Raw genomic sequence first — 26,647 nt, forward strand, 5'->3', positions numbered from 1 at the left:
AGGGTGACATTTGTTACAATTGATGAACCTACATTGACATATTATCACCCAAAGACCATAGTTTACATTAGGGTTCACTCTTGGTATTGTTCATTTTATGGGTCTGGACAAATACATAATATCGTGTCCACCATTATAGTTTCACTGCCCTAAAAATCCTCTGTGCCTTACCTATTATTCATCCCTCCCTTTTTCCAGCCCCTAGCAACCACTGACCTTTCTACAGTCTTTATAGTTTTGCCTTTTCCAGGATGTCATGTATACAGGTTGAGTACAGCTAATCTGAAAACCCAAAATCCAAAATGCATAACTTGTGATAAAATGTGAAACTTCAGCACCAACATGATGCTACAAGTGAAAGATTTCATACCTGACCTCGTGAGAGGTCATAGACAAAATCCAGTCAAGACTTTGTTTCGGCTGGGTGCAGTGGCTCAAGCCTGTAATCCCAGCACTTTGGGAGGCCAAGGTGGGTGGATCACCTGAGGTCAGGCGTTTGAGACCAGCCTGGCCAACATGGCGAAACCCCGTCTTTGCTAAAAATATAAAAATTAGCCGGGTGTGGTAGCATGCACCTGTAGTTCCAGCTACTTGGGAGGCTGAGGCACGAGAATCGCTTGAACCCAGGAGGCGGAGGTTGTGGTGAGCCAACATTGTGCCACTGCACTCTAGTCTGGGCAACAGAGCAAGACTCAATCTCAAAAAAAAAGACTATGTTTCATGCACAAAATTATTTAAGCTGTATAAAATTAGCTCTATGTGAGTAAGGTATATATGAAACAAATGAATTTCATGTTTAGACTTGGGCCTCATCCCTAAGATATTTCATAGTGTATGTATATATTCCAAAATCTGAAATTGGAAACACTTCTGGCCCCGAGCATTTCAGATAAGGGATACTCAACTTGTAGTTGAAATCATACAGTATGTAGCTTTTCAGACAGGATTCTTTCACTTTGTAATATGCTTTTAAATTTTCTCAATGTCTTTTCATGCCTTGATAGCTCATTTCTTTTTTTTTTTCTTTTTTTTTTTTGACATAAGGTCTCACTCTGTTGCCCAGGCTGGAGTGCTGTGGTACGATCTTGGCTCACTACAACCTTTGCTTCCTGGGTTTAAACAATTCTCCAGCCTCAGCCTTCTGAGTAGCTGGGACCACAGGCGCACACCACCACGGCCGGCTAATTTTTTGTATTTTTAGTAGAGATGGGGTTTCACTGTGTTGCCCAGGCTAGTCTCCAGCTCCTGAGCTCAAAGCGATCCACCTGCTTCAGCCTCCCAAAGTGCTGGGATCACAGGCTTGAGCCACCGTGTCTGGCCAGCTTATTTCTTTTTAGCACTGAATAATATTCCATTGTCTGCATATACCACAGCAAAAGAAATATCTGTTAAAGGACTGTTATCCAAAATACAGAAAGAACTCTTAAAACTCAGAAATAAGGAAACAACCCGATTCAAACATGAGCCAAAGACCTTGACAGACACCTCGTTAAAGAAGATACACAGATGGAAAATAAGCATATGAAAAGATGCTCCACACCATATCCCATCAGGGAAATTGCAAATTAAAACAACTGTGAGATGCCACTACACATCTATTAGAATGACCAAAATCCAGAACACTGACACATCAAATTCTGGTATGGATGTGGAACAACAGGAGCTCTCATTCATTGCTGGTGGGAATGCAAAATGATACAGCCACTTTGGATGACAGTTTGGTAGTTTCGCACAAAATTAAACATACTCTTACCATGTGATCCAACAATCGCCCTCCTTAGTGTTTACCCAAAGGAGCTGAAAACCAGTGTCTACACAGAAGTTTGCACACAGATGTTTATAGCGTCTTTATTCATAATTGCCAAAACTCAGTAGGTAAATGAATAAATAATGGGTCTGTTTTTTAAAGAGTTTTTTATATTTTTACTATTGAACATCTTTTCACATGTTAATTTGTCACTTATCTTGTGTGTAGTAATGTTCATATCCTTTACTAATTTTTCTACTAAAGTCTCCTTTTACTCTTAAACAGAAGTGCCCTTAAAAATCAAATAGGGAACTTGCATATCAGCATTTTAAATGCACGTGTCCTTTGGCTGATCAGTTCTAATATGTGGCATTTATCCTAGAAATATATTCTTAAAAGAATGTAAAGGTATTGAATGGTGTTCCCTCTAGCATTGCTTTTAAAGAAAAAATATAACCTAAGTATGCATCAATAGGATAGTTAAGTAAATTATGGAACACCCATACAGTATTACTTGGCTGTTAAAGAATAAGCTGCTCTGTGAAGATCTCCAAGTTGTCTTAACCGAAAAGAGCTAAGGTGCAAAATTACATTATGATACCATAAGTGTTTTAAAATGTATAAATACTTATTCACTAAACAAAATGTTCATTAAGTGCTACTGTGTGGCAGGTAGTGTCCTAGATAAATATGAACAAAATACAATGGTTAACTCTAAAGAGGGGACACTTTTCGTTTTATGGTCCTTTTGCAACTTGACTTTTTTATTGTGCATATATTATGTATACTTAAAGAAAATAATTTGTACAGCTTACTATAATGGTCTTTTTATTGATCTGTCTCTCCTACCAGCCAGTGATGACCCCGAAGACAGACATTTACCACTGTGTTGGTTTTCAATCGAAATGATGTACATAAATTTGGGGCGTGCTTGCACCGTCCGAATGGGCCTGGGGTCCGGCGGCGGAGAGTGACCTGGGCGGGGCGGGAGGTGGCAGCGGGGGTCCTCCCGGCTCACCAGAGAGACGAGCGGCCGTGCTCCTAGAGAGGCAGGGAACCCGCCAGAATCCGCCACTCCGCTGCGGGCGCGGCGCAGGGAGAAGCTTTTGTACCCGCCCAGCTGCTGGAGGCGCCGGCAGAGCCCGCCAGACCCGCCAGCCCAGCGGCCCGGGCTCTGGGGAAACCGGCGCTCCCGACAGGGGAGCACCGGGCCTCTAAGCTCCCTCGGGAGCCTTTCACGAGGTCAGCTACGTCTTTGTTGTGCGCGTTCCTGAACTTCTGGTCCATTAACCAACAATTAGACACGCCGGTATTCAGTGCCTGGCGCGGTGCTAGATGCTGGGTGTAGTCTCAGAAAAATACATTCAGGGGCGCGCCTGAGGGTGCTGGCTGCTGGCATCTCAGGTGCTTTACGTGCATTCGTGAAGAAGCCCATCAGTATTTGTTGAATACCAGGTACGTGCCGGGCATGTAGAGTCTATGCAGAGATAAACTCCTGTCCTCAAGAACCCGGGTGGGGATGGGGTTGGTGATCTGTAATACGAGATGGAGATGAGGGTTGGGTGCAGTTTTCTATGGGAATACCCCATCTCAACCTGTGTGGCTTACTTTTCCTGTCTATATGTTAGGGTTAGGGGTTGCCAGGGAAGGTTTTACAATAGAACATTTACGCTGGGCCTTGGGAATTTACCCTTAGAAGGGCGGTCCTGACTGTATAGAGTGGGTGGAAAAAAATTGAGTACTTAGCATGGCAGTGACATAAGAAATTTGGGAAGACCATGGCTTTCTTGAAAGCAGGAACCAAGTCTTTTATTCCAGAGTTAACTTTATGCCTGGAAAATAATGAGATGCTCCACAAATGTTGATTGAGTGACAAACAAATCAGCAAAACCCAGTAAAGATTAGATCCTGGGGAGTTTGAATTTACTTCAACGAGTTTAATGAAAACTTTGTGTGTGTTTATGTGTGTGTGAGGTATGTTGAATATGGTCACAATTGTGCTTTAGGGAATATTAATCCAGTGACCATAGAAGCGGGGAGTTGGGCAGGAATACCGTAACAGAACATTATTGTAACAGTGAATGAAAATAATAGTAAAATTATAAGAAGGAAAGAATGGCTGCAAGAGGCGTTTTTAAGAATTGACTCACTGATTGTGTATAGAGGCTGTTTAAAAGACTGAATGCGTGGAAGATGATGGTGATGCCAGTAGAAATGGAGAAATACCGAGTGAATGCAGCTTTGAGGGACTCTGATTTCAGTTTGAGATCTGTTGAAATTATAGTGCAGTAGAGGCCCACAGCTGCTGGCATTTCAAGATGTGGGTTTGGAGTGCAAAAAGCAAGCTGGTGCCAAAGATTTGAGTCTTCTTGGAACAGAGATTTATTGAAAGTGTGACTAAGGAGATCACAAAGGAAAAAATGAAAAGAGGGAATAAAAGAACTTGATGCATGTCTACTGTTTTTCAGTTATGTATTGTTGCATCAAAAATAAAACTCTAAACTTAGTGGCTGAAAACAAGCTCAGCTTATTGTTCCTCAGGATTATGCGGGTTGACTAGGCGGTTCTACTGGTCTCACCTGGAGTTACTAATAGAGCTGCATTCAGCTGGTGAATTATTTGAGCACTAGGCCTGGCTGGGCTTTAACTTGGGCATTTTGGTTCTTATCCACATGACCTCTGTATAGCTAGCTTGGGCTTCCTTACAGCATGGCAGTCTTATGGCACTGAGCCAAGAGCTACAGCAGCACTCTCTCTTACAATGTCATTTCTGCTGTATTCCACTGGTCAAAGCAAGTCATAGGCCAGAACAGATTCAAGGGAAGGAAAAAGAGACTCCACCCCTTGAATGACAACAGTGGCAAAATCTCATCACAAAAGGTATTTGAGAATGGGAGACTTTGGAAACATTCTGTTACACCTACATTTAAAGTGGAATATTCAATGAGAGTTACACAGATATAGATGACCTTTGAGACTGTATTATTTGTCCATGAAGGCAGCCATCTGCCTCCTCAATGGGTAAATTATCCCTTCTCCCCAGCTGAAGTGCAAGCTACTCGAGCTTTCTTATTGCTAACACTTCTTCCCTTATGTCCTACATCCCTTACCTTTGGACTCAGGCCCTTTAGTACTAGTTCAAAATATACTTCTGATTCATTTCACTGATAATAGAAGCAAGCAGGCTCAGCTTTTGAGCATTACCTACAGTGGGGACAAAAATGTAAGTAGGTTACATACAGTTTTGAAGCTCTTATAATTTGCATGTTGCTGATAAATTCTTATGCCTCAGGTCTCTATTTCTGAATATAGACCCCAAGCTAAGTGAAGCTTTAGCCTCTAAGCTCAACATGTATGAAGCTTTGCCAGGCCCTGCTCCTGAAAATGAAGATGGCCTTGTGAAAGTGAAGGAGGAAGATCCCACCTGGGAGCAGGTGTGCAACTCACAGGAGGGCAGCTTCCACACTCAGGAGATTTGCCGCCTGCGCTTTCGGCACTTCTGCTACCAGGAGGCTCACGGACCCCAGGAAGCTCTGGCCCAACTCCGAGAACTTTGTCATCAATGGCTGAGACCGGAGATGCACACCAAGGAACAGATAATGGAACTGCTGGTGCTGGAGCAGTTCCTGACCATCCTGCCCAAGGAGCTCCAGCCCTGTGTGAAGACATATCCTCTGGAGAGCAGAGAGGAGGCAGTGACAGTGCTGGAGAATCTAGAGACAGGAAGTGGAGACACAGGACAACAGGTGGGAAGAGAATGTGTGTGGTGATGTGGGAGAAGAAAAGGGGGACATGTATCGGTTTATTTTTAACGTTTTATTTTGAAATAACTCCTAATTTATAGAAGTATTAGAAGAATAGAGAACTCCCGTAAAACTCTTCATCCAAATTTGCCAGTTGTTAACATTTGTTTGATGAAGTCCCATTGTTGTGTACACACTCGTACAAGGAAGTGCATTCCCCCCCCCAAGATGCATATGTATATGTATACACACACATACATACACATATGCAGTATTTTTTTTTCCTGAATCTATTTGAGAGTCAGTTGCAAACACTATATCCCTTTACCTCACTGTTGCCCAGGCTGGAGTGCAGTGGTACGATCATAGCATCATTGCAGCCTTGAACTGCAATGGTGGAAGGCTCAAGCAATCCTCCCACCTCAGGCTCCTGAGTAGATGGGACTACAGGTGCATGCCACCATGCCTGGCTAATTTATTTTTAATTTTTTGTAGCGGGGGTGGGGTCTCACTATATTGCCCAGGCTGATCTTGAACTCCTGGCCTCAAGTGATCATGCTGCCTTGGCCTCCCAAAGTGTTGGGATTACAGGCATGAGCCACTGCACCTGGCTATTCGGTGTGTATTTCTGAAGAGTGAGGATATTCTCTTGTATAACAAGAATACAAAAATCAAGTTTAGGGAAATTAAACTTATGATACTATCATATAACCTTAGTCCTTATTCATATTTTGCCATGTTATCCTAATAATGTTCTTTGTGATAATTTTCCTGTGATTCAGGATACAAGCCAGCATCACATATTGCACTTAGTTGCCATATCTCTAGTCTGTGAATCTGGAGTAGCTGCTGTCTTTGTCATGACATTGTTATTTTTGAAGAGTACAGCTAGTTTTTTTGGAGACTATCCCTCAATTTGAGTTTGTCCTATATTTTCTCATGATTCAGACTGCACGTTTTGGCTAGAATACCACAGAGGTAATGTTGTGTTCTCAGTGTGTTACTTCAGGAGGTGCGTAGTGATGATTTGTCCCATTACTGATGAGGTTATGGTGGTACCTGTCAAATTTCTCCACTAGAAAGTTACCATTTTCCCCTTTGTAATTACTAAGTAATCTGTGGGAGACATTTTGAGGTGGTGTACATATCCTGTTCCTCATTAAATTTTCACCAGCTAGTTTAAACATCCACTTGTTTGTTGTTTTTGTTTTTCTGGGCTGGGATCCTTTGCCTGTCTTTTCTGCCTTGTTTGCTGCTGTATCCCCAGCATGTAGAACAGTGCCAGGCTCTTAGCATGCAGTCCATATATGCATGCCCTTTCAAAATAAATCTTTTGTTTCCAGGCCTCTGTCTATATTCAGGGACAGGACATGCACCCAATGGTGGCAGAATATCAAGGAGTCTCTTTGGAGTGTCAGAGCCTCCAGCTCCTGCCTGGGATAACCACCCTGAAGTGTGAACCTCCACAGCGTCCTCAAGGGAACCCCCAAGAAGTGAGTGGTGAGTGCTAGAGTGAGTTTAGTGAGGACACTGGGAGCTGGCCACTGACACTTGCACAGCCTTCTTGACCTCAAGTTTGTATACATTGTGAAATGATTACTACAAGCTAACTTACATATCTTGCAGTTACCTTTTATGTGTCTGTGGTAAGAATTCCTAAGATCTACTCTCATGAAATTTCAAGTATACAATATATTATTACTAACTATAGTCAGCATTCTGTACGTAGGTCTTCAGAGCTTATTCATCTTATAACTGCAAGTTTATACCCTTTGACCAACGTCAAGTTTTATTTTTTTGTCTAACCCTGTATCTGAACAAACTTGTAAAGACCTGCTTTATTTTACACTGTGCATTTTAAGCTGGTTTATTTAGTATGTATGTGTTGTGGACAAGTACATATAATAGTAAAAGTGAATCGGGGCAAGGCTGTTTTTTTCCAGCAAACTTTATTCCTTCTAGAAATGCAACAACAGCAATAAAAACATTCCATAGTGATCCATTATGGAAGCAAAGAAAAGCAGAGCAAAGAAAAGTGATGTTCTGTTTTATATTTTTGGGTTAGAATTACCACATGTGCTCTTCATTTGATAATTTTGTACTCTGCCATCTGCCAACTGCCAACTGTGTGACCTAGGCAAGTCATTTAATAGGTTATTCAGTTAATCAACAATTATCTGTTTGATCTCTGTGTGTACTCTGCACTCAGCTGTGATTCTTCTGAATGTGCCTAGGATTTTGGAGGCAATAATTTGGACCTTCTTGATTATTTTGAGGATTGGAAATAATCTTTTAAAGTAACAGCACAGTGGCTGGCCTTGTGCAGTCATCATCACCATTTTGATTATTGTTGGTTCTTTGGGATCAGTACCTCCTAACAGTTTTTCTAGTTCATGGCTAACATCTCTTCTCTATTTTTTTAAATATCTTCATTTTCCTGTCTCTCTCTCCATCTTCCTTTCTTCTGCTTTCCTGTTTCCCCTCAGTCTCATCTCTCTACTCTCTACATCCTTTCTTTTGCCTCTGTGTTCTCTCCTTGATCCTTCCTTTATCACCAGCTTCTTCCTCCCCTTTATTTTTGTCTATGATTTTTATTTTTTCTTTATGTGAAAGTGCATGACTGTAAAGCACCTTATGAGTTCATAAATCCCACTCCATTTTTTGGGTGAGAGACCCTAAAGTTGTAGAATTTTAGAATTTCTGACAGAATGAAAGCAGTTGTGATGCTCTTTCTCACACTGTAAAATCTACGTCTTAGTTCTTGAATGTTTAACAAACATAACATTTGGGGGAAAAGGCTGGGTCTCCAAAAAGGGTACCCTAAAGGCCATCATGTCTCATTTAGGACTCTTGCCCTCTCTCTCTGCAGGGCCTGTTCCCCACGGATCAGCTCATCTCCAGGAAAAAAACCCCAGAGACAAGGCTGTAGTGCCTGTGTTTAACCCTGTCAGGTCCCAGGTAAGTAGGATGCCCAAGCTTGTAGGAATATCAGTAGTGGTCTTTCTCCCTCATTCCATGTTCCTTGCCCTTCTCTTGGCTCACACTCATCATCCTGAGAGCCATTCAGGTGGCATAGTCCCTCTGCCTTCACCTTGTCACAGAATATCACAAAGTGTGTTGCATCATTCGAGGAGCTTGTATTGATTATATGCCATTGCCTCATTTCATTGTTCAGGAGGCACGTCCAAATCTCAAGGCATGGGAGTGAGGGGTGGAGTGAGGCTCCTGGTTTCAGAAAGTGCTCCACTCATTTGAAGTCTCTGGTTTATCTCCCCAGCTTTAGAATAAGGGCCCTTTCTCACACTACTTTATATTCAGCATGTATGCAATTAATGCTTGGTGATAATAATGGAAATTCTATATATCCAAGGTAATACTTAACATCTTCTTCACAAAATGGACTCTGGTTTTTTTTCTTATTAGTGGTTCATTCATTTTCCTAGTCATTTATTTACAAAAAAAAAAATAACTCTCTCATTTAAGTCCTCTTGCATACTGCTGCCACATCAGTTTCCTCGAGACACTTGCTCAGTCCTCTTCTATGGCTTCTAATTAATTTTTAATTCTATCAGACCCAGTGCCTCCTGTTATTAACAAATACTTCCTGATAAGAAGTATCTAGAAAATAAAACCTACTCATGCACATTCTGAAAATCAACATAATTCCCTTAAATGTAATTTAATGGTATAATGTAGAAACAAAAAAGTTATTTATTTTAAAAGTAGTGTTTCAAAATGCAAGTGCTTGATGTGATTATAACTAAGGAAATAACGTAGTCAGGTGTTTGCACTGAAATATAATTAGTAAGTTCAAATTAAGGAGGAATAAGAAGACCAGAAGCCCAAGAAAATCAAAGGGCAATGGTATAGGTGGACAGTGGAATGAAACTAGTATTGAGTCAGATAATACAAGACTAGACAGAGAAAGTGGGGCCCTTAATTGAAGTAAGGCTTAGATGTTGTAAATTGAATTATGTCCCTCCAAAAGATATATGAAAATCCTAACCCCACGTACCTGTGAATGTGACCTGATTTGGAAACAGGCTCTGTCTTAGTCCATTTTGTGTTGCTAATAGAATTCCTGAGACTGGGTAATTTATTTTAAAAAGAGGTTTATTTAGCTCAAAGTTCTACAACCTGGAAAGTCCAAGATCATCAGCCTATCTGGTTAGGATCTCATGCTGCTTTAGCTCATGGCAGAAAGTGGAATGATGGAGAATCAAGTGTGTGCAAGGAGACCACATATTAGAGGCAGCCATCCTTTAAACAGTCTGCTCTTGGAGCTGAGCAAGAGCAAGAATAGAAAGCTTATTCAAAGAAATAACAATAGGCCGGGTGCAGTGGCTCTCAACTGTAATCCCAGAACTTTGGGAGGCCATGGCAGGAGGATTGCTTGAGGCCAGGAGTTTGAGACCAGCCTGAACAACACAGCAAGACCCTGTATCTATTTAAAAAAAAGAATAGGCCAGGCGTGGTGGCTCATGCCTGTAATCCCACACTTTGGGAGGCTGAGGTGGGTGGATCACGAGGTCAGGAGTTCGAGACCAGCCTGGCCTACGTGGCAAAACCCTGTCTCTACTAAAAATACAAAAAAAAGGAGCCAGGTGTGGCAGGCACCTGCAATGCCAGCTACTCGGGAGGCTGAGGCAGGAGAATTGCTTGAACCTGGGAGATGGAGGTTGCAGTGAGCCGAGATCATGCCATTACACTCCAGCCTGGGCAACAAGAGCAAGACTCCATCTCAAAAAAATTAAAATAAAATAAATTTAAAATAAATTTAAAAAATGGAGAAATAATAACAAAAATCTTCACAAAACTTGTGAAAGATATAAATGTCCAGGTACAGGAAGATCTGAGAACACTGAACAGAATCATCCCAAATAAGACTACTCCAAGGCTTATAATAATCAAACTCTCAACTGTCAAGGAAAAAGAGAGGATCTGAAAAGCAGCAAGAGACAAGAAACAAATAAGGAGCTCCAACTTGTCTGGCAATAGACTTCTCAATGGCAATCATACAGGCCAGGAGAAAGTGGAATGACATTTTCAAAGTACTCCAAGAAAAAAACTGACATTCAAGAATATTGTATCCAGCAGAATTATCTTTCATATATGAAGGAGAAAGTCTTTCCCAAACAAACAAGCTGAGAGAGTACACCACCACCAGACACATCTTACAAGAAATGCTAAAGAATTCTTCAGTCTAAAAGGAAAGAAGACTAATGTGCATAAAGAAAACTTTTGAAGGCATAAAAGTCACTGATAAAATTAAGTACATGGACAAACCCAGAATACTTTATTACTGTAATAGTGACATACAGTATACTCACAACTGTGAAGCCCCAAGACATACCTATCAAAAACAATAATAGGACTGGACACAGTGGCTCATGCCTGTAAACCCAGTTCTTTGGGAGGCTGAAGTGGGAGGATCACTTGAGACAAGGAGTTTGAGACCAGCCCAGGCAACATGGTAAGATCCTGACACTATACCTGGAGAAATGAGACAGAGTGAGACCATATCTTTAAAACAAAACAAGACAAACAATAATGGCTAGCAACCTGTTAAGAGATAGGTAATATAAAGATATAAATTGAGACAACAAAAAGTCAAAATCTAGAGGAATGGAATTAAAGCATATAATTTTTTTCTGTGTGTTTCTGCCTTTGTTTCTACTCTTGTATTTGGGATCTAAGATAAGTTGTTATCTCTTTAAAATAACTTATTGTATCTGAAGGTCTTCTTTGTAAGCCTCATGATAACCACAATGCAAAAACCTATAATAAATTCACTAAAAATAGCAACAAAGGAAGGCATACTATAAGAGAAAATCACTTAGCCACAGAGGTTTTTTGTTGTTGTTGTTTGAGATAGGGTCTCACTCTTTCAGTCTGGCTGGAGTGCAGTGGTATCATCTCAGCTCACTGCAACCTCTGCCTCCCGAGTTCAAGTGATCCTTCCACCTCAGCCTCCCAAGTAGCTGGGACCACAGGTGTGTGCCACCATGCCTGGGTAATTTTTTGTATTTTTTGTAGACCTGGGTTTTTGCCATGTTGCCCAGGCTGGCTTGAACTTCTGGCCTCAAGCAGTCTGCCCACCTTGACCTCCCAAAGTTCTGGGATTACAGGCGTGAGACACCATGCCCAGCTGTATATAACAATTATAAATACCTATGCATGCAACACCAGAGCTCCCAGGTATATAAGGAAAACGTTAATAGATCTAAAAGGAGAGTTAGACTGCAATACAATAATAGTAGGAGATTTTAACACCCCACTCTCAGTAATTGACACATCATCCAGACAGAAAGTCAACAGAGAAACGATGGAATTAAACTACATGCTAGATCTAATAAGCCTAACTGATATTTACTGAACATGTAACCCAACTGCTACAGAATGCACATTCTTTTCATCAGCACGTGGGACATAAGAATAGACCATATCTTAGGCCACAAACAAATCTGAACAAATTTTTAAAAAATATAAATCATATCAAGTATCTTTTCTAATCACAGTGGAATAAAACTAGAAAGCAATAACAAGAAAAACCTTGGAAACTACACAAACGTGTGGAAATTAAATAGCATGCTTCTGAACAACTAATTTGTCAGGGAAGAAATTAAGAAGGAAATGTAAAAATGTCTTGAAACTAATGAAAATAGAAAATGTGACATATCAAAATTTGTGGGATACTGCAAAAGCAGTACTAAGAAGGAAATTTATAGCAATAAACACCTATATCAGAAAAGTAAAAAGACATCAAATGCACAACCTAATGATACACCTCAAGGAACTAGAAAAGCAAGAACAAACCAAACCGAAATTAGTAGAAGGAAACAAATAAAGATTAGAACAGAAATAACTGAAATTGAGACCAAAAAAAAAAAAAAAAAAAACCCAGAAGAACAATGAAACAAGAAGTTGGATTTTTTTTAAAAGGTAAACAAAATCAAGTCTTTAGCTGGACAAACAAAAAAGGAGAAGACCCAAATGAATAAAATCAGAAATGAAAAAGACATAACAGCTGAGACCTCAGAAATACAAAGAAACCATTAGAGACTATTATGAACAACTATGACAATAAATTTGAAAACCTGGAAGAAATGGATAAATTCCTAGATGCATGCCAACTACCAAGATTGGACCATGAAAAAATAGAAAACTTCAGCAAACCAATAACAAGTAACGAGATAGAATCTGTAATAAAAAGTCTTCCATCAAAGAAAAGCCCAGGACCTGTTGGCTTCCCTGCTGAATTCTACCAAACATTTAAAAAGAACTGATACCAATCCTATTCAAACTCTTCAAAAAAAAAAAAAAAAATTGAAGAGGAGGGACTACTTCCAAATTCATTCTAGGAGGCCAGCATTGCCCTGATACCAAAACTAGACTAGGATACAAAATAAAAAGAAAACTACAGACCAATATCACTGATGAGCATAGGTGCAAAAATTCTCAATGAAACACTAGCAAACTGAATTCAACAACACATTAAAAAGATCATTCACCATGATCAAGTGGGATTCACTCCAGGGATGCAAGGATGGTTCAACATATGCAAATCAATAAATGTGATATATCACATTAATATAATCAGGAACAAACACCATATGATTATTTCAATAGATGCTGAAAAGCATTTGATAAAATCCATTGCTTTTTGATAAAAACCCTTGTCAAAATTGGTATGAAAGGAACATACCTCAAAATAAGGGCCATATATATGACAAACCTACAGCTAACATCAAAGTGAAGGCCTTTTCTCTAAGGACTGGAACAAGATAAGAATGCCCATCTCACCACTGTTGTTCAACATAATACCTGAAGTCCTGGCCAGAGCAATTATGCAAGAGAAGGAAATAAATGGCATCCAAACCAGGTAGCAAAAAGTCAGGTTACTCTGTTCGCAGATGATATAATCTTATACCTCGAAAAACCTGAAGACTACACCAAAAAAACTGTTAGTGCTGATAAACAAACTAAGTAAAGTTGCAGGATAAAAAATCAACACTCAAAAATTAGTAGCATTTATATACTTCAATAGTGAACAATCTGAGATAGAAATCAAGAAAATGATCGCATTTACAAAAGCTACAAAAAATATAAAATACTTAGGGAATTTAAATACTAAAAATTTAAACACCAAATTAAGTTAAATTTAGTGTTTAAATTCCCTAGGTATTTTATATTTTTTAGTATTTTATTTATAATTTATAATTTAGCATTTAAATACTAAAGAAGTGAAAGACCTGTATAAGGAAAACTAAAACTCTCATGGAACAAATTGAAGAGGACACAAAAACACTGGAAAGATATTCCGTTCTAATGGATTGGAAGAATTTATATTATTAAAATGACAATACTTCCCAAAACAATTTACAGATTCAGTGTAATCACTATCAAAATACCAATGACATTCTTCACAAAAATCAGAAAAAAAAAATTCATGTGGTGAGCCCTTAATCTAATGACTCATATTCTTATAAGAAGTCCATATTTGCAAATTGACCAAGGGGTTGAAAAAAAAGAAAGAAAAATGCCCAAGTGAAAACACACACAGGGAGAATGCCATGTGATCACTGAGGCAAAGATTTGTATAACACATCTGCAAGCTGAGGAACACCAAGAATTGCTGACAAACACTAAAAACTTGGAGAGAGGCAAGGAAAATTATCCCATGGAGCTTTTTTTCTTTTCTTTTCTTTTCTTTTTCTTTCTTTTTGAGACAGTCTTGCTCTGTTGCCAGGCTGGAGTGCAGTGGCGCGATCTCGGCTCACTGCAACCTCTGGCTCCCTGGTTCAAGTGATTCTCCTGCCTCAGCCTCCCGAGTAGCTGAGATTACAGGCAAGCGCCATCACGCCCAGCTAATTTTTGTATTTTTAGTAGAGATGGGGTTTCACCATGTTGGCCAGGATGGTCTCGATCTCCTGACCTAGTGATGCGCCCACCTTGGCCTCCCAAAGTGCTGGGATTACAGGCATGAGCCACCACGCCAGGCCTCCCATAGAGCTTTCAAAGATAACATGGCCCTACTGATATCTTGATTTTGGATTTCTAGCCTCCAGAGCCATGAGATAATACAATTCTGTTGTTTTCCACTATTGAGGTTGTGGTACTTTGTTACAAGAGCCATAGGAAAGCAATATAAGTTACAAAACAAATTATGGACTGATAAAAGGAGAAAATAAGGAGGTATGAGGTTACAGATACACTTCCTTCATTGTGTTTCACTTTATTGTGCTTTGCAGTATTGAAAGTTTGTGATGACCCTGTGTGGAACAAGTCTGTCAGCACCATTTTTCTACAGCATGTGCTCACTTTGTGTCTCTGTGTCACGTTTTGGTAATTCTTAAAATGTTTCAAACTTTATTGTTATATCTGTCATGGTGATCTGTGATCAGTTATTTTTGATGTTACTATTGAATTTGTTTTGGTGTGCCACAAACCATGCCCGTTTAAAATGTCAGACCTAATCAATAAACATTGTATGTGTCCTGACTCCTCCATTGACCAGCTGTTCCCTCATCTCTTTTCCTTTCCTTGGTCCTTGCTATGTCCTGAGACACAATAATATTGAAATGAAGCCATTTATAATACTACTACTACAGTGACCTCTATGTGTTCAAGTGAAAGGAAGAGTCACATGCCTCTCAGGTTCAATAAAAAGCTAGAAGTGATTAAGTATAGTAAGGAAGGCATGTTGAAAGCCGAGATAGGCCAAAAGCTAGGAGGCCTCTTGTGCCAAACAGGCAGGTTGTGAATGCAAAGGAAATGTTCTTGAAGGAAATGAAAAGTGCTACTCTGCTGAACATACGAATGATAAGAAAGCAAAAAGCTTTTTGCTGATATGGAGAAAGTTTGAGTGGTTTGGATAGAAGATCACACCAGCCACAGCATTGCCTTGAGCCAAAGGCTAATCCAGAGCACATCTCTTACTCTCTTCAATTCTGTGAAGGCTGAGAGAGGTGAGGAAGGTACAGAAGAATAATTGGAAGCTAGCAGAGGTTGGTTCGTGAGGTGTAAGGAAGAAGCCATCTCTATAAAATGCATCAACACCTCCCTCTCCATCTCCCTCTCCCTCTCCCCACGGTCTCCCTCTCTTTCCACGGTCTCCCTCTCATGCGGAGCCGAAGCTGGACTGTACTGCTGCCATCTCGGCTCACTGCAACCTCCCTGCCTGATTCTCCTGCCTCAGCCTGCCAAGTGCATGCGATTGCAGGCACGCGCCGCCACGCCTGACTGGTTTTGGTGGAGACGGGGTTTCGCTGTGTTGGCCGGGCCAGTCTCCAGCCCCTAACCGCGAGTGATCCGCCAGCCTCGGCCTCCCGAGGTGCCGGGATTGCAGACGGAGTCTCGTTCACTCAGTGCTCAATGGTGCCCAGGCTGGAGTGCAGTGGCGTGATCTCGGCTCGCTACAACCTCCACCTCCCAGCCGCCTGCCTTGGCCTCCCAAAGTGCCGAGATTGCAGCCTCTGCCCGGCCGCCACCCTGTCTGGGAAGTGAGGAGTGTCTCTGCCTGGCCGCCCATTGTCTGGGATGTGAGGAGCCCCTCTGCCCGGCTGCCCAGTCTGGAAAGTGAGGAGCATCTCCGCCCGGCCAACATCCCATCTAGGAAGTGAGGAGCGCCTCTTCCCGGCCGCCATCACATCTAGGAAGTGAGGAGCGTCTCTGCCCGGCCGCCCATCGTCTGAGATGTGGGGAGCGCCTCTGCCCCGCCGCCCCATCTGGGATGTGAGGAGCGCCTCTGCCCGGCCGCGACCCCGTCTGGGAGGTGAGGAGCGTCTCTGCCCGGCCGCCCTGTCTGAGAAGTGAGGAGACCCTCTGCCTGGCAACCACCCCGTCTGAGAAGTGAGGAGCCCCTCCGCCCGGCAGCCGCCCCGTCTGAGAAGTGAGGAGCCTCTCCGCCCGGCAGCCACCCCATCTGGGAAGTGAGGAGCATCTCTGCCCGGCAGCCACCCCGTCCGGGAGGGAGGTGGGGGGGTCAGCCCCCCGCCCAGCCAGCCGCCCCGTCCGGGAGGGAGGTGGGGGGGTCAGCCCCCCGCCCGGCCAGCCGCCCTGTCCGGGAGGTGAGGGGTGCCTCTGCCCGGCCGCCCCTACTAGGAAGTGAGGAGCCCCTCTGCCCGGCCAGTCACCCCGTCCGGGAGGGAGGTGGGGGGTCAGCCCCCCGCCCGGCCAGCCGCCCCGTCCGGGAAGGGGGTGGGGGGGTCAGCCCCCTGCCCGGCCAGCCGCCCCGTCCAGGAGGTGAGGGGCACCTCTGCCCGGCTGCCCCTACTGGGAAGTGAGAAGCCCCTCTTCCCAGCCAGTCGCCCCATCCGGGAGGGAGGTGGGGGGGTCAGCCCCCCGCCCGGCCAGCCGCCCCGTCTGGGAGGTGAGGGGCCCCTCTGCCCGGCCGCCCTTACTGGGAAGTGAGGAGCCCCTCTGCCCGGCCAGCTGCCCCATCCGGGAGGGAGGTGGGGGGGTCAGCCCTCTGCCCGGCCAGCCGCCCCATCTGGGAGGTGAGGGGCGCCTCTGCCCGGCCGCCCCTACTGGGAAGTGAGGAGCCCCTCTGCCCGGCCACCACCCCGTCTGGGAGGTGTGCCCAACAGCTCATTGAGAACGGGCCAGGATGACAATGGCGGCTTTGTGGAATAGAAAGGCGGGAAAGGTGGGGAAAACATTGAGAAATTGGATGGTTGCCGTGTCTGTGTAGAAAGAAGTAGACATGGGAGACTTTTCATTTTGTTCTGTACTAAGAAAAATTCTTCTGCCTTGGGATCCTGTTGATCTGTGACCTTACCCCCAACCCTGTGCTCTCTGAAACATGTGCTGTATCCACTCAGGGTTAAATGGATTAAGGGCGGTGCAAGATGTGCTTTGTTAAACAGATGCTTGAAGGCAGCATGCTCGTTAAGAGTCATCACCACTCCCTAATCTCAAGTACCCAGGGACACAAACACTGCGGAAGGCCGCAGGGTCCTCTGCCTAGGAAAACCAGAGACCTTTGTTCACTTGTTTATCTGCTGACCTTCCCTCCACTATTGTCCCATGACCCTGCCAAATCCCCCTCTGTGAGAAACACCCAAGAATTATCAATAAAAAATAATTAAAAATAAATAAATAAATAAATTAAATAAATAAATAAATAAATAAACTGTCATGGCATGAGCCACCATGCCCGGCCATGACCTGTATCTTAAAAAAATAAAAAGTAAAAAAATAAAATAAAATAAAATAAAATAAAATGCATCAGCAACAAGTGCTGATGCAGATGCTGCAGCAGGTTATCCAGATCTAGCTAAAATCACTAATGAAGGTGGCTACACTAAACAACAGATTTTCAATGAAGATGAAACCACCTTTTATTGAAATAAGATGCCATCTAGGACTTTGATTGCTAGAGAGGAGAAGTCAGTGCCTGGCTTCAAAGCTTCAAAGGACAGCCTGACTTGTTAGGGGCTTACGCAGTTGGTGACTTTAAAGTTGAAGCCAGTGCTCATTTATCATTCTGAAAATCCTAGGGTCCATAAGAATTATGCTAAACCTACTCTGCCTGTACTCTAGAAATGGAACAACAAATCCTGGATGATAGCACATCTGTTTACAGCATGGTTTACTGAATATTTTAAGCCTACTGTTGAGACATACTACTCAAAAAAAAAAAAAAAGATTTCTTTGAAAATATTACTGCTTATTCACAGAGCACCTAGTCACACAAGAGCTCTGAAGGAGAGGTACAAGGAAATTAATGTTTTCAAGCCTGCCAATACAATACACATTCTGTAGCCCATGGATCAAGGAGTAATTTTGACTTTCAAGTCTTATTATTTGAGAAATACATTTTGTAAGGCTATAGCTGCCATAGATAGTGATTCCATAGATAGTGATGGATCTGGGCAAAGTAAATTAAAAACCTTCTGGAAAGGATTCATCATTCTAGATGCCATTAACATTTGTGATTCAAGGGAGGAGGTGAAAATACCAACATTAACAGGAGTTTGGAAGAAATTGGTTCCAACACCCATCATTGTCTTTGAGAGGTTTAGGACTTCAGTGGATAGTGTAGCTGCAGATGTGGTGGAAAGGACTAGTATTAGAAGTGGAACCTGAAGATGTGACTGAATTGCTACAATCTCATGACAAAACTTGAACAGATAAGTTACTTCTTATGGGTGAGCAAAGAAAGTGGTTTGAGATTGAATCTACTCCTGGTGAAGCATTGTTGAAATGACAACAAAGGATTTAGAATATTACATAAACTTAGTTGATAAAGCAGCAGCAGGTTTGAGATGATTGACTACAATTTTGAAAGAAGTTCTACTCTGGGTAAAATGCTATCAAACAACGTTGCATGCTACACAGAAATCTTTTGTGAAAGGAAGAGTCAATCAAGGTGGCCAACATTACTGTTGTCTTATTTTAAGCAACTGCCACAGCCACCGAAACCTTCAGCAACCACCACATTGATTAGTCAGCATCGTTCAACATCGCAGGAAGCCCCTCTACCAGCAAAAAGATTACAACTCTCTGAAGGCTCAGAGGATTATTAGCATGTATTAGCAATAAAGTATTTTTAAATTAAGATATATACTTTTTTAGACATAATGCTTATGTACAATTAATAGACTACATAGTATAGTGTAAACATGACTTTCACATGCACTCAGAAGCCAAGAAATTTCTGTGACTTGCTTTATTGTGATATTTGCCTTATTGTGGTGGTCTGGAACTGAACCTGCAATATCTCTGAGGTAGGCCTATGTTTAAATGAGGTGGGCTTTGCCTTTTATTATCAAAATAATTATCTGTAGTTTGGAATAGGGTGATCATGAGTTAAAGAGAAAACATCTTCTGTCTTGAAACCCCCTCCTTGTCAAAACAGATATTCATTCTGTAAAAGACTGGCACTATGTCCTTTTTCAGGCAACAAGAAAGAGAAAGTAGATTGGAAAATGAGAGAAAATCAAGAGGCTAATGAAACCATGTGGTAGCCTTTTGGGACAGTGTCAGAGAGATAGAAAATCTCAGACAGTTCCCCAAATAAATAAATTCAGTGTATGATTTTTCCAGCCTACATATCATTACTAGCTTTGAAATGTTTTTAAACAATCTTTGTTCATGAAATTCAGTGAGATTTCTGCATTTACATTAGATTCCAAATCTGTTAAAAGGAGTCTCAAAACTCCATTAGGTATTTGTAGTCAGTTTAATTGCATTTGTTATAACTGCAATATTATATTGAAGTGCTGTTCAACCAAATACATAGAAAATGCTGTAAAATAGTGTGTAGAACAATCCAAGTGAGTCAACTTTTGTGACAATGTCTTTAATCGATGTAAGCTTCCTTCTCTAACTTTCTTGAATTACTGACTTTTTTTCAGTATCATCCTATAAAAACTCATCAGGTTTCCTATGTTTCAGTGTAGCTGATTTATACTGATTGTAGGTTTGGTTCAGGAGGACACTCAAAAGTCCTGCAGGATGTGGAAGAATTCTTTGTAGTGTGGGACTGTCCCACATATTGCAAGATGCCTAGCATCTGTGGCCTCACCCTCTGAATGGCATCGGCTTGAGGTGGTGGTGGACTTCATTGTTATAACCAGAAAGGTTCCCACAAGTTTACAAAATGCCCTGAGGGGCTGGAACTACCGGTCTACAGCGTGGTATTCAACACCCTTCACAACTGGATTCCTTACCATGTGAAAACAAAGAGGCTATTTTCTTTTTTTGTCTTTTTAGACATTGGTGAAGACTGAGGAAGAAACAGCCCAGGCCGTTGCTGCAGAGAAGTGGTCACATCTGAGTCTGACTCGGAGGAACCTCTGTGGGAACTCAGCTCAGGAGACAGTTATGAGCCTCAGTCCGATGAGTAAGGCCAGGCCTCTGACTGGACCCCTGTCTGGACTCTCATTTTCCTGTCACTCACCCTGGCTTGGCCCTTGGGAGGCCACGTTTCCTACAGACCCACACCCTTCCTTTCCCTTCTGGCCTCTGCCTCCAGACTTCTAGCCTTTATCACTTTGCATCCTTCCCAATCACATTTTCTTCTGTTACTAATCAGTTTACTGATTCTTGTGGTTATCTTCTCTGATCATCTCTTCCAGTTCCCTGATTCCTTCAGTGACTCCTTTGTATCCTTTTCCCCTTTTTTCTTCCCTGTCAAGGATTCCATATAACTTGTCTTTCAGATATCCCTTCATACTTGGAAGCCCCATGAACACCTCTGTCTGACCTTGTCTTTACCTCAGAGGAGGTCATCTTCACTCTCTAAGAACACGACAGTTCATGTTTATTTTATTTTTTTTAGTTTTTTTAAAGATGGGGTCTCGCTTTGTTGCCCATGCTGGAGCATAGTGGCACGATGATAGTTCACTGCAGCCTCAAACTCCTGGGCTCAACTGATCCTCCCACCTCAGCCTTCTAAAAAGCTGGGGCTACACCCAGGTAATTTTTTGTAGACACGGAGTCTCGCTATGTTGCCCAGGCTGGTCTTGAACTCCTGGCCTGAAGCAGTCCTTCCACCTTGGCCTCACAAAGCACCCAGCCTAATTTTCTTGAAATGTGCTCTGCCCTGTTGGGCCCTCTCTGCAGCTGGGCTTTGGTGCCTTAATTAACCTTTCTTATCATTTTCCCATATCATGCCACATTTTGTAGGATTGCTGAAACTGTGCACCCTTGAAACACCAATATGATTTGTTTTTTGTTTCATTTGGAACATCTATTCCCTACCCTGGAAGTTGTTTTTTTTTTTTTTTTTTTTTTCAAAATTCACATAACAGATGACATTTAAATCATTAATGTTATATTTTAGCTGAAGAAATTGTAACTAAAGATAGATTGTTTAAAGCAAAGCAAGAAACTTCTGAAGAAATGGAACAAAGTGGAGAAGCCTCAGGAAAGCCCAACAGGTGAGTGTCCATGGTCCTCAGTGAATCAAATCCTGCAGATATAAGAAATTGGAATGGAATCAGAGAAACCAATTGGTCAAAGGCCTGCTTCTCTGGAATAAGATATGATGACTGCCACTCACTTCTGTGATCATAGGAGGTCCATGCCAAGAAAGTGACCTATTCAAAATTTTCAATATGCAATAAATATACCAAACCTTCAGTTGATACTCAGTTTCCTCCAAGAAGCCTATCCTGATCCAGTCTGTCCTGCTTGATTACCCTTCCCTGGGCTCCCTTACATTTTTATGGAGCTGTGGAGAAGCTAGAAGGCAGATAATTTAACAAGAGTGAGGGCTACAGATGAAGCTGCCATGACAGTTAAGAAAGAAATGTCAGAGCGGAAGAGGACAAGCAGGGTACAGGTTGAGCATTCCAAATCTGAAATGTTCCAAAATCTGAGCTGTTTGAGCACCAGCATGATGCTCAAAGGAAATGCTCATTGGAGCGTTTTGGATTTTGGATCTTTGGTTAGGGATGCCAAACTGGTATAATGCAAATATTCCAAAATCTGAAAAAAATCCAAAATTCAAAAATCTTCTGACCCCAAGCATTTCAGATAAGGGAAAATTAACCTGTATTTTCAACCGCCATTGGGAGACCTGAACGAGGTATAGGTCAAAAGGAAAGTTAGCTGATGAAGTAGAAATGAATGACAGTGGTGGGTGCTTCATAAGTGCTGGTTGTGGGAATGAATGAACTTGTAACAGATACTCCTATGCAAAGCAAGAAACTTCTGAAGAAATGGAACAAGGTGGAGAAGGCTCGGGAATGCCCAACATTCCGAGGCTTCTCAGGATTGCAGAAAGAGAGGGAACAAATCACAAGCAGAGGGTTGGCTTCTGGTGAGGCCATTTGGTCCTCAGAGACTTGAGAAAAGAGAGAGTAAGCAAGGTGGGCTACTTGGCTAAAGAGCTGAGAAGGGGGTGTGAATTTTCCTTATTGACATTTGTTTAACTTAGAGAAACTGGGAGCTAAATCTCAGCTAAAGTAGAAATGTCTTAAAGCTCAAGAGGAGAAGTGAAATTTTGCATTAAGATTAGTGAAGACTGAGCCAGGCTCCACTAAAGGAAGAGATATGATGTTCAATAACTTAGAGCAGAGTTATGCAACTGGAGAATAGGAATCTGCTATTGTGCCTGTAGGTACATTTAGTATCAGGCAACTAACAGGTAATTCATAGTGCCTATAATAAAGATATTCATATAACAAAAAGTGTGAAGGTAGGCTATTTCAGGTTAGGTGCAATAGCTTAACCATGGTATCAAAGGTCTAGCCCCCTGCCCTCCTTCTAGTCCCCCTCCCTCACCCCCACCCCACTTTCTTAGCTTACTCTTTTTTCCCATTTCTCACTCCCATTTCCTTCCTTCACAATATTGGGCTTAATGCACTGTGGTTCTTAGAGTTTAGATGTCAACAGTAGAAAGACTCAGTGTGATCAAGGAATGTCACTGAAGTTATGGATGTCAGGGAACTTTAAGATGGATGTGTTGAATACATGCAGACATTGAAGACACCCTGGATGATAAACACTTTACATAAAGAAATGTATGTAGTGTAAATTATATTAAAATATACTCTTCATGCTTCTTAAATGTCTTTGAAAACTTGACTAGTTTACCAACAGAACACTAATAAATTAAATGCACATATCTAAAAATTAAAAACTTTGTGTAAAATAATACTTTTCAGTTGGGTGCAGTGGCTCATGCTTGTAATCCCAGCACTTTGGGAGGCCGAGGTGAGTGGATCACGAGGTCAGGAGTTTGAGACCAGCCTGGCCAACACAGTGAAACCCTGTCTCTACTAAAAATACAAAAGTTAGTTGGGCATGGTAGCACGTGCCTGTAGTCCCAGCTACTCGGGAGGCTGAGGCAGGAGAATTGCTTGAACCTGGGAGGCAGAGGTGGCAGTGAGCTGAAATCATGCCACTGCACTCCAGCCTGGGTGACAGAGCTAGACTCTGTCCCCAAAAAAAAAAAAACTTTTCATCTTTGTAACTTTAGCTTACTTCCTTGTAAACCCCATAAAAATCAGTCCAAGTGCAATGAGTTGAGTTTCATTTGTTTTTCCCCAGAGTAGTATGTCCATCAGATGAATGTAGAACTAGCAGGGGCTAAGTCCTTCCATGTTCAGAAATTCTGTGAGAGATGTCAGAAGACCTGGTAAATAATAACCTTTTTTTCTTGTTCAGATTCAGAACCAATTGACAGGGATGCAGGAGTAAAATAGATGGTTCTGGAAACCTCAGTTTCTTACTGACAGAAGTTAGACTGGATAAAAACGGCTTAAAGGCAGAGCTAAATAGGCTTGTACTGGCAGAGGAGGTGTGTAGCAGATGTCCCTCTGCATAGGTCTTCTCAATGCAACTTGGGGCACCAAGGAGCATGGGATGTCTGCATCCTGCTCCTAAAGAGGACAGAGGGAGGAGTGTACCAAGGATACTCAGTTATTTCTCCCAGGCTCAACAGTTAGTTCCATCCTGAGGAGTGAGTGAGAGGTGGAGTGTGGCTAGAAATGTTTAATCTAGCCAAAGTCCTCCCCATGGAAACTTAAGAGAAATAAGTAAGTATCCCCCCACACCCACCCCAAGCCCCAAAAGATTTAAGCTTCAGCAGATTTATCATGTGTGAGAGAATATGATTGAGGATTTTTATAACATGTTCTTTTTTTCTTTCCCAGAGAGTGTGCACCCCAGATTCCTTGTAGTACTCCTATTGCTACTGAAAGGACAGTTGCACATTTGAACACTCTGAAGGACCGTCACCCAGGTGATTTGTGGGCCCGCATGCACATCTCATCCTTGGAATATGCTGCAGGAGACATTACCCGAAAAGGGAGAAAAAAAGACAAAGCTCGAGTGAGTGAACTGCTCCAAGGCCTCTCATTCTCTGGTGACTCAGATGTGGAAAAAGATAATGAGCCTGAGATCCAGCCTGCTCAAAAGAAGTTAAAGGTATCATGTTTCCCAGAAAAGAGTTGGACCAAAAGAGACATTAAACCCAATTTTCCAAGCTGGTCAGCACTGGATTCTGGACTTTTGAATCTCAAGAGCGAAAAGTTGAACCCAGTAGAGCTTTTTGAATTATTTTTTGATGATGAAACATTCAACTTAATTGTCAATGAAACCAATAATTATGCTTCTCAGAAAAATGTCAGCTTGGAAGTCACAGTTCAGGAAATGAGGTGTGTGTTTGGTGTCTTACTTTTGAGTGGATTTTTGAGGCATCCTAGAAGGGAAATGTATTGGGAAATCTCTGACACCGCTCAGAACCTGGTTAGAGATGCAATCAGAAGGGACAGATTTGAATTGATTTTCTCAAACCTGCACTTTGCAGATAATGGCCACCTAGATCAAAAAGATAAGTTTACGAAGTTGAGACCTCTCATAAAACAAATGAATAAAAATTTCCTCTTGTATGCTCCCCTGGAAGAATACTATTGCTTTGATAAGTCAATGTGTGAATGCTTTGATAGTGACCAATTCCTGAATGGAAAGCCTATTAGAATTGGCTATAAAATTTGGTGTGGTACAACCACACAGGGTTATCTGGTTTGGTTTGAACCCTATCAAGAAGAATCAACTACGAAGGTAGATGAGGATCCTGATCTTGGATTAGGTGGAAATCTAGTGATGAACTTCGCTGATGTTCTTTTAGAGAGAGGTCAGTATCCCTATCACCTGTGTTTTGATAGCTTCTTTACAAGTGTCAAATTGTTGTCAGCCTTGAAGAAGAAGGGGGTGAGGGCAACAGGAACAATTCGTGAGAACAGGACCGAAAAATGTCCCCTTATGAATGTAGAACATATGAAAAAAATGAAGAGAGGGTATTTTGATTTCCGAGTAGAAGAAAACAATGAGATAATTTTGTGTCGTTGGTATGGGGATGGCATTATCAGTCTGTGCTCCAATGCTGTGGGCATAGAACCAGTCAATGAGGTAAGCTGTTGTGATGCTGATAACGAAGAAATCCCTCAGATAAGTCAACCATCCATAGTAAAAGTGTATGATGAATGCAAGGAAGGTGTAGCTAAAATGGATCAAATTATTTCGAAATACAGGGTGAGGATAAGAAGCCAGAAATGGTACTCAATTTTGGTGAGCTACATGATTGATGTAGCCATGAACAATGCATGGCAACTACACAGAGCCTGTAACCCAGGTGCTTCTCTAGACCCCTTGGATTTTCGGAGATTTGTTGCACATTTCTACTTGGAACACAATGCTGATCTGTCAGATTAGGGTACATAAAATGGACATAGTGCAGACATTAATAAGATAGAAAAATAATAATTATACATGCTGTTGTACCCTCCCAAAGTAAATCTGATATATGTAATGAAGTTATTAAATAATACTTTTAAAAATCAGACATTTATATAGAGTTTCAAAGACTATTGTAACAAGTAATGTTAAAAATTGTCTGTGAAAATGTTGAACTGTAGTACCTTTCTCTATGTCAAATTTTGTGTCAGACATGGGAAATCATGTATTTGTTCAATTGACTATTTTGTGCACTTATTTATTTATTTTTTGAGACACAGTCTCGCTCTGTGGCCAAGCTGGAGTGCAGTGGCACAATCTTGGCTCACTGCAACCTCTGACACCCTAGTTCAAGCGATTCTCCTGCCTCAGCCTCCCAAGTAGCTGGGATTACAGGCACGCGCTGCCATGCCCAGCTAATTTTTGTATTTTTAGTAGAGACAGGGTTTCACCATGTTGGCCAGGATGGTCTCGATCTGACCTCATGATCTGCCTGCCTCGGCCTCCCAAAGTGCTGGGATTACAGGCGTGAGCCACCATGCCCAGCTATTTTGTGCATTTAAAGAAGGAAATCCTACCTCTTAAAAAAAATTCTCTGGAGAATGCCATTTTTAAGATGCAAGCAATGTTACAGAAACCATAGAATGGTGCTGACTCAATAGTTCAAACTAGTGACACAGCCTATGAAGTAAGAATGATCTAAACAAAACATAGGTGGTAAGAGACTAAAAACCTTAGCATTGGTGTAAAACTGGATCGGATTGTGTGTAAGTGAGAAGGGTCAGGCATGGATATTGAAGGAGAGTGCTATAAAGGAAAAACCAGAGGTGAAGCAGTGCCTTTGAATATTGAAATGATAGGTGTATCCTACGGTGACTGTGTGAGTTGGCAGCAGAAGTCAGAAGAGTAAAGAAAACCAAGGAAACAGGCAAATCAGGGTAACAAGTAACCAGGAGAGTGAAGGAAA

General features: G+C 41.9%; 1 protein-coding gene across 2 annotated transcripts; it reads left to right on the plus strand.

The window, feature by feature from the left end:
• Positions 1–2,791: 2,791 nt before the first annotated feature.
• Positions 2,792–25,945, plus strand: PGBD1 (piggyBac transposable element derived 1). Of its 2 annotated transcripts, none has more exons than XM_009450688.5 (7): positions 2,792–3,202; positions 5,040–5,493; positions 6,834–6,990; positions 8,360–8,448; positions 20,209–20,338; positions 21,281–21,377; positions 24,099–25,923. In XM_009450688.5, exons 2-7 carry the CDS (start codon positions 5,098–5,100, stop codon positions 25,657–25,659), a joined length of 2,430 nt encoding a protein of 809 aa, XP_009448963.4. In that variant the 5' UTR covers positions 2,792–3,202; positions 5,040–5,097; the 3' UTR covers positions 25,660–25,923.
• The last annotated feature ends 702 nt before the right edge of the window (positions 25,946–26,647 follow it).

The sequence above is a fragment of the Pan troglodytes genome, chromosome 5 (genome assembly GCF_028858775.2).
Source record: "Pan troglodytes isolate AG18354 chromosome 5, NHGRI_mPanTro3-v2.0_pri, whole genome shotgun sequence".
In the NCBI taxonomy this organism is placed as follows: Eukaryota; Metazoa; Chordata; class Mammalia; order Primates; family Hominidae; genus Pan; species Pan troglodytes.

Bases quoted from the DNA above. Each gene is read 5' to 3' on its own strand.
- PGBD1 (XM_009450688.5), top strand. From the start codon at position 5,098: ATGTATGAAGCTTTGCCAGGCCCTGCTCCTGAAAATGAAGATGGCCTT. The intron at 6,991-8,359 runs GTGAGTGCTAGA...CTCTCTCTGCAG, and splicing joins GAACCCCCAAGAAGTGAGTG to GGCCTGTTCCCCACGGATCA. The intron at 21,378-24,098 runs GTGAGTGTCCAT...TTTCTTTCCCAG, and splicing joins GCCTCAGGAAAGCCCAACAG to AGAGTGTGCACCCCAGATTC.